Source organism: Crinia signifera, chromosome 7, assembly GCF_055691185.1.
Source record: "Crinia signifera chromosome 7, ASM5569118v1, whole genome shotgun sequence".
NCBI classification, from domain to species: domain Eukaryota; kingdom Metazoa; phylum Chordata; class Amphibia; order Anura; family Myobatrachidae; genus Crinia; species Crinia signifera.
Genome location: NC_139223.1, coordinates 14,771,448 through 14,790,639, shown reverse-complemented (window position 1 = coordinate 14,790,639; position 19,192 = coordinate 14,771,448). Strand labels below are relative to the sequence as shown.

The 19,192-nt window shown below is 45.3% G+C and overlaps 1 protein-coding gene across 1 annotated transcript; it reads left to right on the top strand.

Moving 5' to 3' along the window:
• The first annotated feature begins 11,570 nt into the window (after positions 1-11,570).
• Positions 11,571-17,945, top strand: LOC146021371 (pyrin domain-containing protein 1-like). The gene is made up of 3 exons (XM_083155157.1): positions 11,571-12,069; positions 13,526-13,578; positions 17,156-17,945. The coding sequence occupies exons 1-2, from the start codon at positions 11,793-11,795 to the stop codon at positions 13,540-13,542; spliced, it is 294 nt and encodes a 97-aa protein (XP_083011283.1). The 5' UTR covers positions 11,571-11,792; the 3' UTR covers positions 13,543-13,578; positions 17,156-17,945.
• The last annotated feature ends 1,247 nt before the right edge of the window (positions 17,946-19,192 follow it).

The window sequence follows — 19,192 nt, the reverse complement described above, 5'->3', positions numbered from 1 at the left end:
ATCGTCCATATTTTTATATATTTTTTCTATAATTAAGCATTTTATCGATTTACACAAAACTGAGCCTCACCACACAGCACATTCCTCCTATGCGCCATTCTGTATGAATAAGCTCCATTGGTCAAATCTAATAAGAATTATTTCATTTATTGTGTTTACTCTGTTTTTCAAGGAATGTGAAATAAAAATGTAATAATACTGAGGAAGAATCGTGTTCTTGACTGAAACATAAATGGATCGGACTGTGAGCATAAACCCGCTGCATACACAGAATGGGGGAAGCAATCCAAAACTCTATTAAAAAGCCAGCATTCCCCTGTGACACAAAGTGCCGGCATATGATTGGCTTCAGTGCAGCCATCTTGTTACTGACCAGGAGCGAGATGCACTTACATCCACCACCACACATCACCGGCATATGCACTAACGTGTGATTATTAATACAGAGCTATCCTTTGCGAAGCGGACCCGTCACTGGACTTCCAGGTCTAAAAGTGGCCGCAGTAGGTGCGGGGCATGTCTGGTGGCATCAGTGACGGATCACTCATCCAGTGCTGTGATTTGTAGCCTAAAGGCTTCTATAGGGTAGCGCCAACTTTTGCTGGAGTTAACTCTACACTGCGAAAACCCAGTGATTGAGTTTTAGTGGGGGGAGGGTCAGGGTCAGGCTGTGTGGAGGGGAGTTAGATGTATGTGGGCCAGATACAGGGGTTAGGCTGCATGGAGGGGGGGGGGGGGGGCGGTAGATGTATATTGGTCGGATACAGGGGTTAGGCACTAGCTGAGAGGGGCTGCATGAAGCGGAGTTAGATGTATGTGGGTTGGATATGGGGGTTAGGGTTAGGCATTAGCAGGGAGGGTTAAGGTTAGGCTGGGGGATGGGAGGGTTAGGTTACTAACAAAGACCCTATCAGGATTCACTGTATTGGGAAGGCAGGGTTGTTCCTTTGACGGCCCGGATAATGTGTGCATGGTAGGAACCACGGCAAGAGATGGGTTTCGGACTATAGATCTACAGTAATTAGGTCAACAGACAATAGATATTTATGATTTTTTTTCCATCTTTTACCACCCATGTGGACTACGAATAGTCCACATAGTAACCTGTCTGAAGTGTGGCAAACTAATTGGGGTCACATTGTTAAATAATTGAATATGACATCAGAAAAAATGTCAAAACTTGTTTCAACCTTTTTCATCTCAAACATGTCCATGTCGAACTTTTCATCTGTCTTCCTTTTGACCATGTTGTCATTTTGCATGGACTGTCCATCTTTTCCATGTAGATCTATTGCTCCACACTCCTGAGATAAAGAGGCCTCTGTATGAGTAAGTGGGAGCCTGGAGGCACCCTGGTAAGGACACAATGAGCAGTATTCAATGACGCTGATTCCCCGCTTTTCACGGCGAATGTGTCCTATTTTCGTGCTCCCTGGCAAATTTTTTGACTGGAAAAGTCATTCGCCCTATTCAACACTCAAAATTTGCCGACGGCGAACAGTGAATGACGGCCAATTCGCCGTCTGTTAGTTGCTGCAATTCGCTGCTGTTTTCCAATGGGTTTTTCACTGTGATTCGCCGTGATTCACCGTGTATTCAATGTTAGGATGGAGAATTGCTTTCAGCGTGATTTTTGCCATGCTTCGTCGTGTAGCAATCGCCATCTTTTTAAGGTGAACTGGAATGTTATCTTTTACAATATTGTTTTTTTTTTTTTATTTGGTATCATAAAATCAGTATTTTTTTTCCGTGAATGGGCATGCTATTTTTATTCATGAATATATATTTAATTTTTTTTTTCACATAACGGCCAGCAGGGGGCCGAGAGCCGCTCATTACATATTCATATATTCACTGCTCCCGCTCATTACATATGCACGAGCGGGAGCAGTGCAACGGCTCCCTACCCGCGTCCCCTGCCAGCTCTCCCGGGGGGGGGGGGGGGCAACTTGTGCTGCCTGTGTCCCGGGGAGTCCCCCCCCACACACACATTTCGGTGCAGGCTGGAAGACTTCCATCTCCCTGCCTGTCCCCTGGCTCGGTTCAAATTTGCCGTCAGGGACAGCGAGCCCCTGTGGCTTTGAATAAGGCAACAGGGAGGGCTGGCAGCGAATGCTCCAGCCCTCCGTTACGCGGCGAATGTGCAGCAAATCCTAAACAGGATTCGCTGCACATACCAAAAATCTTCATTGAATACTGCCCAATGTATGAGGATCTATATAAGCTTCTTATAATAAAGTGCACCTACAATGTAAATGTTCACCAACAGTTGGCACTTCCACGGCACGGATGTATGGGGCATGAAGGCATTACTGGAAAACTAGAAGTGTCCAGTATATTTTACACCTGTTTTCGGTTATAGAAGCTAAACGACTGTAAATAATATATTTTTATTTGTCGCTCCGGATATTGTTTGCCAACCTCAATATTGATTATGAACGACTCGCAGTCTTGAAATAGATTTGGGTTTTTGGGAAGACTTGAAATCCTGAAGGGCTTAATCATTCACATTAGTCATATCTCATCAGGTCTATCTATAATAGGTGCAATAGGCAGGGGATTGGTGTATAAACAGGACTTGTATAGGCGCAGGTCTTTAGGTTACCAATGGGGGAACTCTGTTCCTTTAGTACATTGCGTCTCTACCGCTGTCAGACAAATAACAGTTATCTGATATATGAATATAGTGGGGAAAGAACATGTTTACATGATTGTCTCTCTTTATACTTATATTAAATATTGTTTGCTACAATTACATTTCCTGTTTGATCTTGTATTGGGTTGATATTCCCAGTGTTTCGGTGTACAACATATTGCCATTAGGCGTGCTTGGGCTCATCTAGAGGTGGGTGTATATATAATATAATATAATATATATATATATATATAGTTATGCTCACCATAAGGGAGACAGGTGTCACCGACGGGAAATGGAGGACTGAAGTGAGCCAGCGGGTATAAGAAGGACCCTCCCAGGGCCAGTGGGAACTCATGGATGAGGGCTGGCGATCTTCTTGGAGTCTTCTGGGTAGTCACCCAGAACCCCCTCCAGTTCAGCCTACAGAGCACACCAGCGAGCCTTCGTGCCTATAACAGCCCTGTTCCCTTAAGACTGATTATGTCTACCGGTACTAGTATGCCACCGACAGATGGCAGTGTAAGCTGAACTGGGGGACCCAGGGTAAGCTACCGGTGATACTGAAGGAACTACCCTAACTACAGGACTAAAGAAATGACAGGGGACAGAGGAATGGTCTAAAGCAGTGTTTTTCAACCAGTGTGCCGTGGCACACTAGTGTGCCTTGAGCTGTTCTCAAGTGTGCCCCCACATCTAGAGATGCCCAAACCCATTTACAGCAACCACCAGATCACATGCTATTTACTGGTCTTTTCTTTTCATGTAAAGGGCCAATGTATTTTATTTTGTTACCTGTGGGGATCAGTGTGATTGTTTTTAATGTGGGGGCCAATAGGTTTGTTTTTTTCCTGTGGTGGCCAATGTGTTTTGCCCTGTGGTGTGCCTTGGCAATTTTAAAGTCCTATTTAGTGTGCCGCAAGGTAAAAAGGTTGAAAATCACTGGTCTAAAGGATAAGTGCAGACTAGAATCCTACTAAAGTGGATAACTCAGTGTGCAGGACTGAACCAAGTGCTAGATTGCTGAACCACGCAAATATACATGACATACAAGTGAAACAAGAAAACACACAAATGACAGGCTAAGAACCTGCTAAACGAATGATGGCCCTTTAACTAAGGCCTCTGCAATAACTCATAGAAACATAGAATTTGATGGCAGATAAGAACCATTTGGCCCATCTAGTCTGCCCCTTTTCTATCCTTCAGGTAATCTCAACCCTTTTTAATCCTTATTTCTTTCTAAGGATATTCATATGCCTATCCCAAGCATGTTTAAATTGTTATACTGTCTTAGCCTCTACCACCTCTGATGGGTGGCAATTCCACTTATCCACTACCCTTTCTGTGAAGTAATTTTTTCTAACATTTCCCCTGAACCTACCTCCCTCCAGTTTCAGTGCATGTCCTCATGTTCTATTACTTCTTTTCCTTTGAAGAAAATTTCCCTCCTGTACTATGTTAAAACCCTTGATATATTTGAAGATTTCTATCATGTCCCCCCTTTCCCTTCTCTGCTAAACTATACATGTTAAGATCTTTTAGTCTTTCCAGGTAAGTTTTGTGATGTAGACCATGCACCATTTTAGTTGCCCTTCTTTGTACACTCTCTAATGTATTTATATCCTTTTGAAGATATGGTCTCCAGAACTGGACACAGTATTCCAGATGGGGCCGTACCAATGACCTATAAAGTGGCATTATTACTTCTTTTTTTCTGCTACTGATTCCTCTCCCTATGCAACCAAGCATCTGACTAGCCTTCCTCATTGCTTTGCTTCATTGCCTCCCTGCCTTTAAGTCACTTGAAATAGTGATTCCTAGATCTGAAAGTTCTGTTGACTTTCTCCCTAGTAAATGTACCTCCATCTACCTTATTTTTATGAATGTCCTTGCAACTTAACTGTGGTCCCTTCTCCTTCTATAGTGAATACGGAGCAAAAATAATTATTTAGATGATCTGCAATTGCCTTGTCTCCCTCCACCAACTTCTCAGTGTCTGTCCGCAGTCTTATTATTCCTCTATTTGATTTTCTCCTTTCACTTATATACTTAAAAAAAGTTTTGCTTCCTTTATCTACTGACTGAGCCATTTTCTCCTCAGCTTGTGCCTTGGCATGCCTGATCACTTTCTTAGCCTCCTTGCGTCTGGCAAGATACTTTGTCGTTATTATTTTGAGTCTGCTTGTATGTCCTAAAGGCCATCTTTTTTGCTTTTACACTAGTTGATAACTCTTTTGTAAACCACACTGGCTTCCTTTTCCTGGTACTTTTCTTAACCCTTTTGATACAAAGGTGCGTTGCCTTTAGTATTGCACTTTTTATTTTTTTCCACCTCTCCTGCACTCCTTTCAAGTTCCTCCAATCTGCTAATGAATCGCTTAAACATCTCCCCATTTTTGCAAAGTCAGCCTTCCTAAAATCCAACACCTTAGTTTTTGTGTGACTGGAGTTGGACCCTGCCTTGATACTAAACCATACTGCTTGATGATCACTGGATCCTAGGTTCTCAACCACATATATGTCTGATATCCTGTCACCATTTGTGAGTATTAAATCTAATATTGAGTCTTTGCGAGTAGGCTCCCTCACCAATTGCTTGAGAGATGCTCCTTGTAGGGCATTTAGAAATTTGCCACTTGTAGATGATCTTGCAAAAGACTCCTCCCAATTCACATCAGGTAGATTAAAGTCTCCCATGATTATGACTTCTCCCTTTAAAGCCATTTTAGTGACATCAAGCAATAGGCTCCTGTCCAAATCTTGCCCCTGGCCTGGTGGCCTATAGATGACCCCAGTGGGAATAGTGTCCTTCTCCCCCATTTCTATGGTCAGCCAAATGGCCTCAGTTTTTTCTTCAATGTTTTGTATTAAAGTAGCATTTATGCATTTCTTTACATACATTGCTTCCCCTCCACCGATTCTTCCCATTCTGTCCTTCCTAAATAAATTGTATCCTGGTATAGCTATGTCCCAGTCATGGTTCTCATTACACCATGTCTCTGTAATAGCCACAATGTCTAGGTCATCCCTTGTCAGTATTGCAATTAGCTCAGGAATTTTGTCTCCTAGGCTTCTAGCGTTTGCACACATAGCTTTAAAATTTTTGCCTGTGCATCTGTTATTCCTAGCCATGTTCAGACAGTACAAAAGTCTAAAGTTGAAATTACCTGTTTGATGATGTTGTTCAATATCGGCTTTTTCTTTTTTACTGTTCAGAAATCACTTTATCAGTTACAACACAGCTGCACTTCACTAAATCTAAAGATATAGTGAATCTGTTCTTCAGGCTACCCCTGAACACTAATGGCCAAATGGTCAAAGGAGATAATTTGCTCTGTGTTTGAGTAGACACAAGGCAGCATGCAACACTAAACAATGCTTCACTGAACAACTTCCCCAAACAAGTACATCAGAACTTTTCAAATCATACAAGAGTATGCATGACTCAGAAATGAAGAGAGCATATTGGAGATGAATTACATACTTTAGAGAACTCCTTAATAGGAGCAAGCTGTAGCAGCACTGGACACAGGCAATGTAACAGAGAAACGCAAGATGTAACTGAACTGCAGAAATAGGCACTGCGATTGTACAGCTGGTGACCAAGCAAGGAATAACTCTGGACAGGGCAAACCAGGAAAAACTGCAACAGGGACCGGATACATCTGCAGGGCAGACAGTGAGTTCTCACACCAAACTCTATAACCGACACTGGAATGCCCTAGGAGAGTTCCTTAAAAAGCATGCCGCACCAATGACACAGGGAGCCTGCCTAATGTCATTAGAGAAAGCAGCTGATCGCTGCATCAGGTGCTTCTCCTAATCTCCAGGTGCAGCGGCTAGGCAACCGATGTGGAAGCGGGGCTGAAGGCGGAGGGAGGCATCCTGGTTGCCTGGCAACTGCCGAGGTGATGCCGGCCCCTGCCGGAAGTGCTATGACGTCCCTGTTGCTTAGTAACAACCGGGACCAGCGCTCCCGGTCCTCCAGCCACAGCAGGAGAGCCGCCGCTCCTAACATATATATATATATATATATATATATATATATATATATATATATACATATAGTAGGAGGAAAAACCGCACACTGTTCCTACAGTAAATCAATATCCGGGTGCTAGATATCATATTGATTATATACCATCCATTATTCCCAAATGGGAAAAGAAATCCGCACACCTGTAAGTAGCTTCATATAATATCAAATTTTTATAAATGCAAAAAAGATCATAAAAAGGCACATGGCAGCATATTGGTATAAGGTGCAGGTACTTATCCATCACATTCACTCCAGATGTAGTATAGGAGGACATCCGCAACAGTCAAGAGACCCACATAGCCCAACAGCCTGTTTCGGTGTATTACCACCTGCCTCAAGGGCTTAACTGTGACTAACACAGCCTTGTGGCCTTTTTATGGAGCCCTAAGTGCCGCCAAAATCAATCAATCAAACAACAGAACTCCCCTGTGTGTTAAGTCTCAATGAAGTGATGTGTCAGTGCAGCGCCGGCCTTTTGACACGCAGAGCACAGACATGGAATGCATTTCCGTTTCCAGCTTGCTATAATGACTGAGCAGTCACTTGGTGCGAGATAGCACCAACTTTGTCCTTGTGTGTTACGTGTATAAGCGCCCGCAGTGCCGGTCTCCATGGCAGTCTAGCGTGGCACATACCTTCAGCATGTGTTCCGCTATCCGCTGTGTCCCCAGCGTTACCTGTGTCACTTCCGGCTTTTGGCACGCACAGCAGCTTGCTCTGAAACGCACGGCCATGTCTATGGTTGCCGTGCTGTTACTATAAACAGTCTTAAAATGGCTGATGGCAGCACAGATCATATCTAATGGTACTAGAAAGAGACAAATATCAGGTGCTACATGTCCTGTTGGATAACCTTGGGGCACACAAGAGCTCCACACATGGCCCTTATTCTGATCTGTGCGGCCGGAGCCGCATACGTTGCTCCGGCCGCACAAACCAAACCCCGCCTACAAGACGGATCGCCACGGCCGTCCGTACGCGGACGGCTGGCGATCCGCATGAAAATGGTGGGGCGTACGCCTCCACCATGGTGGGAGCTGCCCCCTGCATTCGATGGTCGACGACCATCGAAGGCAGGGCCGCACGCTCCACCAGCTCACGCAAGCTTAGACCACATGGACAATCGTCCGTGTGAAAGCTTGTATTTGGGCGGAGAGCTGACATCCGGCGATGTCAGCTTTCCGCCCCCATCACTGGCGTCATAGCCTCATTACCATGCATACGCCCCGCGTTTGCATGGGAACGCCCATGAAACGCGGGGCGTATGCATAGGGAAATGAGGGTATTAAGCCCCTCACGCCCCTATACGCCCCCTTTGCGGCGTATAAAATTTTTGTGCGGCGATTTCGCCTGCACATGCGCAGAGTGACCTCTGCGCATGTGCAGAGTGAAAACATCGGCGGTACGGCCGCACGCGGGCCGTACCGCCGAGATCAGAATAAGGGCCTTAATACTGTGCACGTAAGAAGCGAAAATAAATGGATTATTCACCCAACACCACAAAAACTTGCAATCTGGTCATCTTCTATATTGTTATAGCTAACTTATAACAAGGATTAAGACACATTCAAGAACAAAGTATGAAACAATTGAATAATGTACATCACAGTGTTATTTTGTGACTTAGAATAATGGATATAGCCCATCATACTTAATGCTTAAGTAGTGCATGAATAGACCATCAAAAGTGTAAAGTGCTTGCTAGCCAATACCTGCCAGATGAACTCTAACATGCAAACACTATGGCACCCTTTCACTGGTGCCATTGCATATCTGGATCACCAGCACATATATACAAACCAATAATCATATATACAAACATGCGCAAGCAGTCCCATTACAAAAATACATTGAGGTTGAGTTCCTCATTCAAACCCCACGGCGTTAATGAGTTGAAGTTGTAAATAAATTCATTCTCCTTTAGGAGTAATGTGAGGCGGTCACCCCCTCTCTTTGGAGCCTTCACCTGAAAGAGAGGCATATATTTGAAGTCTCATGTTACGGTGCCAACTGCTGAAAACTGAAGGTGTACGTTGGACATATACAGTAGGTGTATACATTTAGGCCTCACAATAGAGTTGAAGTGCCTGCAGTACATGCATTACCCTATTTGTACTCGATATAAGCCGTGGCGCTGTGCTACTTCCGGGTTGTACACTCGGCAAACTATCTAAAATAAAGTAACTTAACTCCATGCCAACGTGGATAGTTCATACCTCCACTATCCATGTTGGCATGGAGCGTGGGCGAGCGAATCAATCCCCGAAAGGGGACTCAGACGCACAGCGACATGCTGGCGCCGTGAAACTACACAAGTACCTAATAATGTAATGCAGTGTCATATACACAGGACAGTTATTAATAATTACATGGATAGCAATTAAAATCTAAAACATGATTTAATAGGAACTCAACTGCAACATATAAATACAAAATATATAACTACAACATATACATGCTACAAAATATATAACTACAACATATACATGCTACAAAATATATAACTACAACATATACATACTACAAAATATATAACTACAACATATTAATACAAATAAAAATGACATCCACTGCGTCCAGGTGAACTTCATTAGATGGGTCCCTAACATTTCTAATACACATTATATAAATTTATCTAGGTCTTACCTTCAAATAGAGCCCATATTAACTTGCAGTCAGCAATGTAGGTACTGTGCTAATTAAACACCTGAGGGTAGATTTGAAGGTAAGACCTAGATAAATTTATATAATGTGTTAGTATTAGAAATGTTAGGGACCCATCTAATGAAGTTCACCTGGACGCGGTGGATGGGCCCACATATTTGCGCAAATGTGTGCGAAGAACTTCAATTATACTCCATGTTAATTGTAAGAGTTTATCAAAATTATTGTTACTATCAGTGTTCTTAGCACCTAGAGTGAGCATCAGTATTGTTCTTTTTTTCCTGTAAAATTCACATAATGCTACACGGATTGAGCCAAAATTCACAATATGCTTCATAAACAGGTGCATTGTGCGCCAAAGGCACGCATTATAAATTTACACCATAATGTCCATTACATGTTAAGCCACACACCATAATGTCCATTATGTATTATGCCAAACACCATAATGCCTATTGAAAATTATGCTACATAAGTGCTGCTTACCTACATGCTCATTGCCAAGGGATCCATGCTTATTGCCAGGGGTTCCATGCTCGTTGCCATGTGGGATTACATGCTCATTGCCAAGGGGGAATACATGCTCGCGGTAACTGCCGCCGGGCAGAAGTAACTGCCAATGGCAGCCGGGCAGAGAGTGGCTGGCTGCCCGGCTGTATTCAGAGCACTGCAGGTCCCGGCTTTTTGAAAAAATACCCCTTTCACACCAGAAAATGCAGGGATTTACCTGGGAATATGGTCCCAGGATCATGCAGGGACATTCCTGCATTTACCTGTGTGAGGGAGAGGAACCCCCCCCCTTATAGCATTTAACTGACTATATCTTCGTAACCAACTGACCCATTTACATGAGACCAGTATCCTATTGAAGAACTTTTGAGTGGGCTTCGAATGAGTTTGGTCCCGTGAAACTGGGCCGTTTGGTTCCATAGAAATCTGTGCTCAAAGAACATGAGCAGCCATGAAATTACATTTTAGAAATAGGAAAATCGGTTTACCTGCAATATCTCTGGAACCAATTGACCCATATGGACCAGCCTGGTATCAGATTGAAGACGCAGCGATTTGGGTTTGATTGAGATCACCCACAAGCTTCTTTGATGCTGGGGGGGGGGATGGCACCCATCGGAACCGGGTGGGGGTCAGAATTTGCGGGTCCCATGTTATCCTATGGGGAAAACGTTCCAGCTTTGCTCAGTGATTTATCCGGTTCCCGGGGGGCTAGCGAAGCGGGACCTGGCTCGTTAGAAAGCCCCAGTTCTCATGTCCACAGCCCCGGTCCTATGTCAGAAATGACAGGGGGGCACGTGCCCGTGTGCCCTTCCCCTGCATCCTCCCATGGGGATGGGTGAAAATAGCTCAATGTGTATGCACTGAGGTGATGTCTGCTCCGGGGCGGGCAGCTGATGTCACATGATGTCCGCGCCTGCCCACTTTTCTGCCATCTGCGGCCGGAATAAAAGTCAGTTTAGGGCGGTGGGCTGTGTTTACCTATTCGCTAGACTGCGGTTACACAAAGGTCTGAATCAGGCCCTTAGCTTGATGGGGTTTTCAGGAACCAGGTAGAAATTCAGGTGATATGAACCAACAGGAGATATCACAGGATACTGTAAGCAGGACCCTAATTCACTACTGCTTCCCATGATGCAGCGCGGCCTGAGTGACGCAACATCCTAGGAACTACGTCACCCCAGAACCTCCAGCCCAGCTTGTAACACTGACACAGAACTTGCAGCTTGCCAGGAATACACAATATTGTTGCCCAACGGACTGAGAAACCGGTTATTGCAACCACTGTCTTCCCTCTATCTACTAAACAATGTTCCAGGTGTTGCTACTGTATGACAGGTGAAGAACCCTGCTACCTTACTGCTGCATCTCATTTAACTGTGCCTACACATCTTCAGCTTTAAGGTCCATAGACACTGGGCGACTATGCCCAGCATGTATGGACAGCGATGATCGCATTCATCGCGGGGGGAAAAGCCACTCAGTACATACACACTGCATACAGCTGCTTTTTCCCCTGACAGGCGCCGACGGAGGATGGCTTTGCATAGCGCAGTGCAATGCAAAGCCGTCCCCAAAGCTGCTCGTATAACAAACAGATGAGCGGCTTTCCCGGTGATGATGAAGAAGCGCGCAGCAGCGCTCACCACTCATCGCCGGGGCATACACACTGGGTGGCTTTAAGCTGCAAGCCGCTCAAACCTGCTGTTTTGAGCAACTTTCAGCTCAAAGTCACACAGTGTATATGGGCCTTTACATTCATGACGTAGACCAGAGAACAAGCACAACAGGAAATCCAGCAGTAATTCTTGCTTTCACTTTCTATACCCAGTAATCGTCCTGTCTTCTAATAAGTTCTCCTGCAGAACAACTGGAGATTAAGCAGGTTGACCCGGGAGGACGTACCCATCTTGCTAGGGTGAAGGTGAGATATAGGAAGAGATGGTGAAGACAGTCAGGGATGCCCTGGTGACCGCCCTGGAAAACTTGGACCAGAAGGGACTGAAGAAGTTCAGGAACAAGCTGAATGACTGCTCAATCAAAGAGGGATTTAACAGGATCCCAAGAGGCCAGCTGGAGAACAAGGACCCTGATGACGTCACTAATCTGATCAGGAATTTCTACCCAGATCCCTATGGGGTCCAGGTGGCATTGGATGTTCTAGATGCTATAGATGAGAAGAATGTGGCCGCGGAATTCCGGGCAAACCTGAGAAAAGGTAAGAGACCGACCAGACATGGGAGAATAGTATGATACTAGTGACAACCAATGTAGATCAGAACAGGAACAGACTTGCTGCGGCTCTCAGCAAGCTGGAACCTCCTGTGAGTCCTAACAGATACGTTGGGGGTTAACAGATGAGGAGTAGCAGGGATTGTGTAACACTAGTTGTGTATCCAGGCACCTCCGCCTGTAACCCCTTCTCTGCTGACGAGGGTTTTCTCACCCGTGTGCCAATGGCATTTACTCACATTTGCGCTTTTCACGTTCCCAAATTCAGTATCACAAATTTTTTTTTTGTATGCAATATCCACACAGATTTAACATTTTTTTTTTTTTTTTTAAAAGACTGATTCTCTGGTGGTTTATCACTCTCTATTCTATCACTTTTCAAGCTTAGTACATCCGGCCCTTTGTATTATCAGAATTTTCAGAAAATGCTACAGTATTTGTGTTTTCTAAAAACGTCAAAAAAAGATACATTGTATCGCCAAAACTGCAGAGAGCAGCAGTGTAGACAGGAAAAAGGTAGACGCATGAAAAGGTGGACATAAGTTATTTACGTTGTTTTTGGTGTCAGGGTTGATACCAGGGTTGCCGACCCTCCCGGAATTTCCAGGAGTCTCCCGAAAATCGGGTCCCCCCTCCCGGCCCCCGGAAGGGTGGGCAACCCTCCCGGATTCAGGGGGCACTCCGGCTGTCCCCCGGATCGCTGCATTAAAATGCCGCAATCCTCGGGTCTCAGAGGAGGGGGCGAGGCTAAAATGACTCAATCGCGTCATTTTACCCCCACCCCCTCCACGGAGATCCGTAAATTTACTGGTTTAGCATCATGGGGGCGGGGCTTAGTGATGTCACGCTTAAGCCCCACCCCTTGTGCGGCTGCTTAAACTCTCCTCTACGGGCTTCTCCCGGAGAGGAGAATAACAAAGTCGGCAACCCTGGTTGATACCTCTCAACATGGACTCCAAATTAGTGTAGCGCATACCTAGAACGGGGCAGATAGGGCACAATGTGCTCCCCTAGCTATCGGACACAGCTGTGCGCTGGGCAGTATTGTCTGGTGATCACCAGGCCACATCATTTGAAGGATAGCACTCCCCTCTGTCATACGTAACCCCACATTTACAGGTGTAATTATGGGCACGATAGGCCTCCCACCTATAGACGGACATCGCCTATTTTCCGTAGCGCAGGACAAATGATTACCAGATATAATTGTGGGACACATTATATGAAATGGGGGGTTTCTCTCTTTCAAAGGTGGGTCCCCACATACCTCCGCAAAACTACACATACTTATATAAGGGTTAAACCTGAACGCTCTAGTAGAATATCATGGAGAGGTTATGTCTAATACACACATAATAATATATATATAAGATGGGGACTTGTGAATGTAATCATTCATTGTCTTTTTATTACCTAAACATCTAATTTCTGCCTTTATGCAGTTGGCTTTGAATTTTAAGTGGAAGTGGAACTGGTCAAGGAGTGACCCCTACAGGTAAGCAGTGTAATTGCAGACAGAAAACCTATCTGCCTCTAGTATATGTAGATGGTGAATCAATTTTATTTGGAATTTTGACACAGGCAGCAGGAAAAGGTTAAACAACCCCCCCCCCCCCCCCCCTGGCCCTTTATAAATGGACCACATTAGGCTTGATAACCCTAGGATAGATCTCAGAGGGAGGACGACTCCTACCTTTTATAGAAATACAGCTAAGATTTGGTTTACCTGAGACTGAGGGGCTTATTCTAGTTCACTGGCAAATGCACAATCACTCTCCTATGGACAAAACCATATGCACTGCAGGTGGGGCAGATGTAACATGTGCAGAGAGAGTTACATTTGGGTGGGGTTTGTACTTCAAACTGATATTTATATTGCAGTGTAAAAATAAAGCAGCCAGTATTTACCCTGCACAGAAACAATAAAACACCGAAATGTAACTCTCTCTGCACATGTTACATCTGCCCCACCTGCAGTGCACATGGTTATATCCATAAGAGAGTGATTGTGCCTTTGCTAGTGAACTAGAATAACCCCCTGAGTTCCTACTGTACATTATATGCAAATTCTAAATTGGGTACGGAAGGCAAAAGGTACAGTAGATACCTTAAGCTATGCGCCAACTGCACTCCTGACCCAATTGAATAAAATAGGAACAAGGGGAAATATCTCATTATGGTATAAATTGCGGTACTTGTTTCCTAGCAGGGCGCCCAGATTTCCTATGTACGCTCAGTAGTTAATTTAGTTAATTTATTCACTGCACCCTGAGTGAAATCGCATCTCATGGCCCTTTTTTGTGGCGTGAGATGCAAGATTAGATGAGATGTTAGATGAGAGATGTGAGATGAGATGAGATGTGAGATATGCGATCTCAGTAGTTCATATGGTAAAACACCTAAAGGCCCCCATACATTAGTCCGACTTGTCCTAAGGACAAGTCGGACTTGATTTCCCCTGCAGCTCCCCCCGGGAGGGGAACACACGATTAGGCTCTTGATGTGCCAAGTTATGCATATGATAAATCGCATGAGATTTATCATATGCAACTACCGGGGAGCTGCAGGAGGAGAGCTCGGTGGGGAAAGCTGGGGAGCTGCAGGGAAGTGCCGGGCAGGGTGAGCTGACAAATAGTCAGCAGGTGGGGGACGCCGGTGAGCCGGGCATGGGGAACAGGTCACGTCCATGCTGGGCAGGAGGACCAGGCAGGCAGCCGCAGCTTCAAGGAAGAAAACCCCAATACAAACGAATGGGTAGCCAGTGATTGGCTGAGAGCTCTCTCAGCCAATTGCTGATTGGGGTTTTTCTTCCTTGAAGCTACAGCCGCCTGCCTGGTCCTCCTTTTCCACTGGCTGTCCATTCGTTTGTATTGGGGTTTTTCTTCCTTGAAGCTACAGCCGCCTGCCTGGTCCTCCTGCCCAGCATGTGAGGTTTACCGGTGTCCCCCCGCCCGCTGACTATATGTCCGCTCCCAGCCTCTCCCCATGCCCGGCTCACCGGCGTCCCCCACCTGCTGACTATTTTTCAGCTCACCCTGCAGTTCCCTGGCGTCCCCCGCCCACTGACCCTGCCCGGACCAGACTGCAAATAAGATTTAGAAAATCTTATGTGCAGCTGGTGCGACTGCCCGACTCCGATCCGATGCGCACGGGACCGCGCATCGAGTCGTACAGGGTGTCAATACATGCGATTTGGGACGATTTCACGGCCCAATTCATCCGAATCGGGTGAAATCGGGCCCAAATCGCATAATGTATGGGGGGCCTTAAAACAGCACCACTCTCCACGTCACCCCGAAGCGCGGCGAGCGCAGCGGAATGCGTCCTCCGACCTTTTCATACCCCCACTATCCACGTCGGCGTGGAGTTGATCTTATATAGTGTGGTGAGTGCAGCGAGCCCCGCGAGGGGACGCGGAATAAATGTAAAGTAATCCGCGTACCCTCACCGGGCTTGCTGCGCTCGCCACGCTTCGGGCTCGGTGGCCTCGCTGCGCTCGCCACACTATATAAAATCGACTCCACGCTGATGTGGATAGTGGGGGTATGAAAATGGTCGGAGGACGCGTTCCGCTGCGCTCGCCACGCTTCGGGGTGACATGGAGAGTGGTGCTGTTTTAGGTGTTTTACCATATGAACTACTGAGATCACATCTCACATCTCATCTCACATCACCACATCTCATCTCACATCACATCACATCTCACATCACATCTAATCTCACATCTCATCTCACATCACATCTCATATCACTTCTCACATCTCATCTCACATCTCATCATACATCTCATCTCACATCACATCTCACATCACATCAAATCTCACAACTCATCTCATCTCACATCACATCTCACATCACATCACATCTCATCTCACATCACATCAAATCTCATCTCACATCACATCTCATCTCACATCTCATCTCATCTCACATCTCATCTCACATCTCATCTCACATCTCATCTCACATCTCATCTCACTTCTCATCTCACATCACATCTCATCTCACATCACATCAAATCTCATCTCACATCTCATCTCACATCACATCTCATCTCACATCTCACATCTCATCTCACATCTCATCTCATCTCACATCAAATCTCATCTCACATCACATCTCATCTCACATCTCATCTCACATCTCATCTCATCTCACATCTCATCTCACATCACATCTCACATCACATCTCATCTCACATCTCATCTCACATCTCATCTCACATCACATCTCATCTCACATCACATCACATCTCATCTCACGCGATGTGCGATGCGATTTCACTCAGGGTGTAGTGAATAAATTAACTAATGAGATCGCATTCATGTTCCATTTCCTCCCTACGAATGTCTGAGAAATGGGGGACATGGCACAAATATGTTACAGGAGGTGAGGGAAATAGAGATATACAGTATAAAATCAGAAATAGATCGAAATGAATGATATTATGTCCTAATGAACTGGAGGCAGATAGGTAAAAAGGAGGTAAAATAGATGGAAATAAGATGTTTTGAGATCGAGTTAATGAGAAAGAAGGACAGTGATACATACATGCCAAAGGCTAAGTGATATACACCATGTATCAGGCGTGAATTATGTACCCCTGGAATGTACTCCCCTTCCCCTTATCATTTTTCCCTTTTCTTCTTGTACTTTCTTGACATTCTGACTATTTATATATTTATGTATGATCTTGTTTGTATGTATATGGAAAAATGTAATAAAGATCTAAGAAGATTAAAAAAAAAAAAAAAAAACCCTCCCCCATAAGGGGTGATGTGCTGCCATAATCAGAGGCAGATGTATTAATCCTGGAGAAGCAATAAAGTTAAAGGTGATAACGCACCAGGCAATAAGATTCTAACAGCCAGGTTACAGACTGGGTTTGAAAAATTACAGTTAGGAGCCGAATGGTTGGTGCGTTATCACTGTCCGCTTTATCACTTCTCCAGGCTTACATCTGCCCTATAGTGACATATTATAGATTTAATTTACAGTTTGTGATGTAAGTTATCACAGGTTCAAATGGAACCATAGGACAAACCTGTGACTACGCTGTTCTGTAATTCCAGCTGCTCCTCCTCCCCCTGAACCCACCAGAGAGCACTTTGTGACTGCACACCGGGAGGCTCTGATAGACCGGATGACCATGGTGAGTCCGGTCCTAGACGACCTGCTGGTGAAGGAACTGCTGACAAATAAACAATACAACACTGTCCTCAGCAAACCCACTGAACAGGAGAGGATGCGCTATGTCAGATCCTGGGGGGACTCCAACAAGGATGTATTCTATCCATTCGCTTCCGGCCGGCTGATTTTTTTTTTTTTTTTTACTCACCCTCGAATGATTTTTCCTTTTGCCCCTGGTGCTCGTAGCCCAGGACTTACTTGGTGGCTATGAACCAAACAGCCATTTCCGGCCAGCCGCTGACATCATCGGCCCTCCCCCAGCAGACATAAACACCCCTGCTTTTTCCTGGACACTCTCATTTTTGTGGGCACTCCTGTGAATTGGCCAAGATCCACCCCCACGCCTCCACTCCCTGTTAATCATGCTGCGATCAGCTTGCAACTAGAAATGTTTGCGAAGCTGCTAGCAGCTGCGCCTCGCATATGCGCATTGCGACCAAAGCCCTTGTGCAGTAGCCCAAACATCGGCCATAGTTTTGTATTTTTTTACTATAATTAAGCATTTTATCGATTTACACAAAACTGAGCCTCACCACACAGCACATTCCTCCTATGCGCCATTCTGTATGAATCAGCTCTAACGGTCAAATCTAATAAGAAATATTTCATTTATTGTGTTTACTCTGTTTTTCAAGGAATGTGCAATAAAAATGTAATAATACTGAGGAAGAATCGTGTTCTTGACTGAAACATAAATGGATCGGACTGTGAGCATAAACCCGCTGCAAACACAGAATGGGGGAAGCCATCCAAAACTCTATTAAAAAGCCAGCATTCCCCTGTGACACAAAGTGCCGGCATATGATAGGCTTCAGTGCAGCCATCTTGTTACTGACCAGGAGCGAGATGCACTAACATCCACCACCACACACCACCGGCATATGCACTAACGTGTGATTATTAATACAGAGCTATCCTTGCGGACCGGTCACTGGACTTCCAGGTCTGAGAGTGGCAGCAGTAGGCGCGGGGCATGCCTGGTGGCATCAGTGACGGATCACTCATCCAGTGTTGTGAAGAGAAGCCCATAGGCTTCTATAGGGTAGCACCAGCTGGAGTTAACTCTACACTGCGAAAACCCAGTCATTGTGATTTAGTGCATGGGGAAAAATGGTAAACACCCCAAAAACTGAGAGGGGTTGTTAGGGTTAGAGTTAGGCTGTGGGGTTAGGTTTAGGCAGTTACAGGGGGGTTAGAGTTAGGCTGCGTGGAGGGGAAGGTTAGGTTTCGGCAATAGCAGAGAGGGTTATGGTCAGGCTGCGTGGAGGGGAGTTAGATGTATATGGGTTGGATACAGGGGTTAGGCACTAACTGAGAGGGGGTAAGGGTCAGGCTACATGAAGGGGGGGTTAGGTTTATGTGGGTCGGATATGGGTGTTAGGCATTAGCAGGGAGGGTTGAGGTTAGGCTGGGGGATGGGAGGGTTAGGTTACTAACAAAGACCCTATCAGGATTCTCTGTATTGGGAAGCCAGGGTTGTTCCTTTGACGGCCCGGATAATGTATGTATCCCATTATAATGTGTGCATGGTAGGAACCACGGCAAGAGATGGGTTTCGGACTATAGATCTACAGTAATTAGGTCAACAGACAATAGATATTTATGATTATTTTCCATCCTTTGCCACCCATGTGGACTATGACTGGGAATAGTAACCTGTCTGAAGCGTGGCAAACTAATTGGGGTCACATTATTAAATAATTGAATATGACATCAGAAAAAATGCAAAAACAAAGCGGCTCTGTTTAAGTCTGGGTGACGTGCAGTCTTTCGCCACTGACCCACCGGCGGTCAGTGCCGAAAAACTGCACGACAATCAGCCGTCCTATGTCACCCGTTCTGGGTTACTTCACAGGACCCAGTCCATCCTACGTCACTTGATGTGATCAATCTAGGAGGCGAAACGCGCATCATCACCC

Coding starts and splice junctions, on each gene's coding strand:
- LOC146021371 (XM_083155157.1), top strand. CDS start 11,793: ATGGTGAAGACAGTCAGGGATGCCCTGGTGACCGCCCTGGAAAACTTG.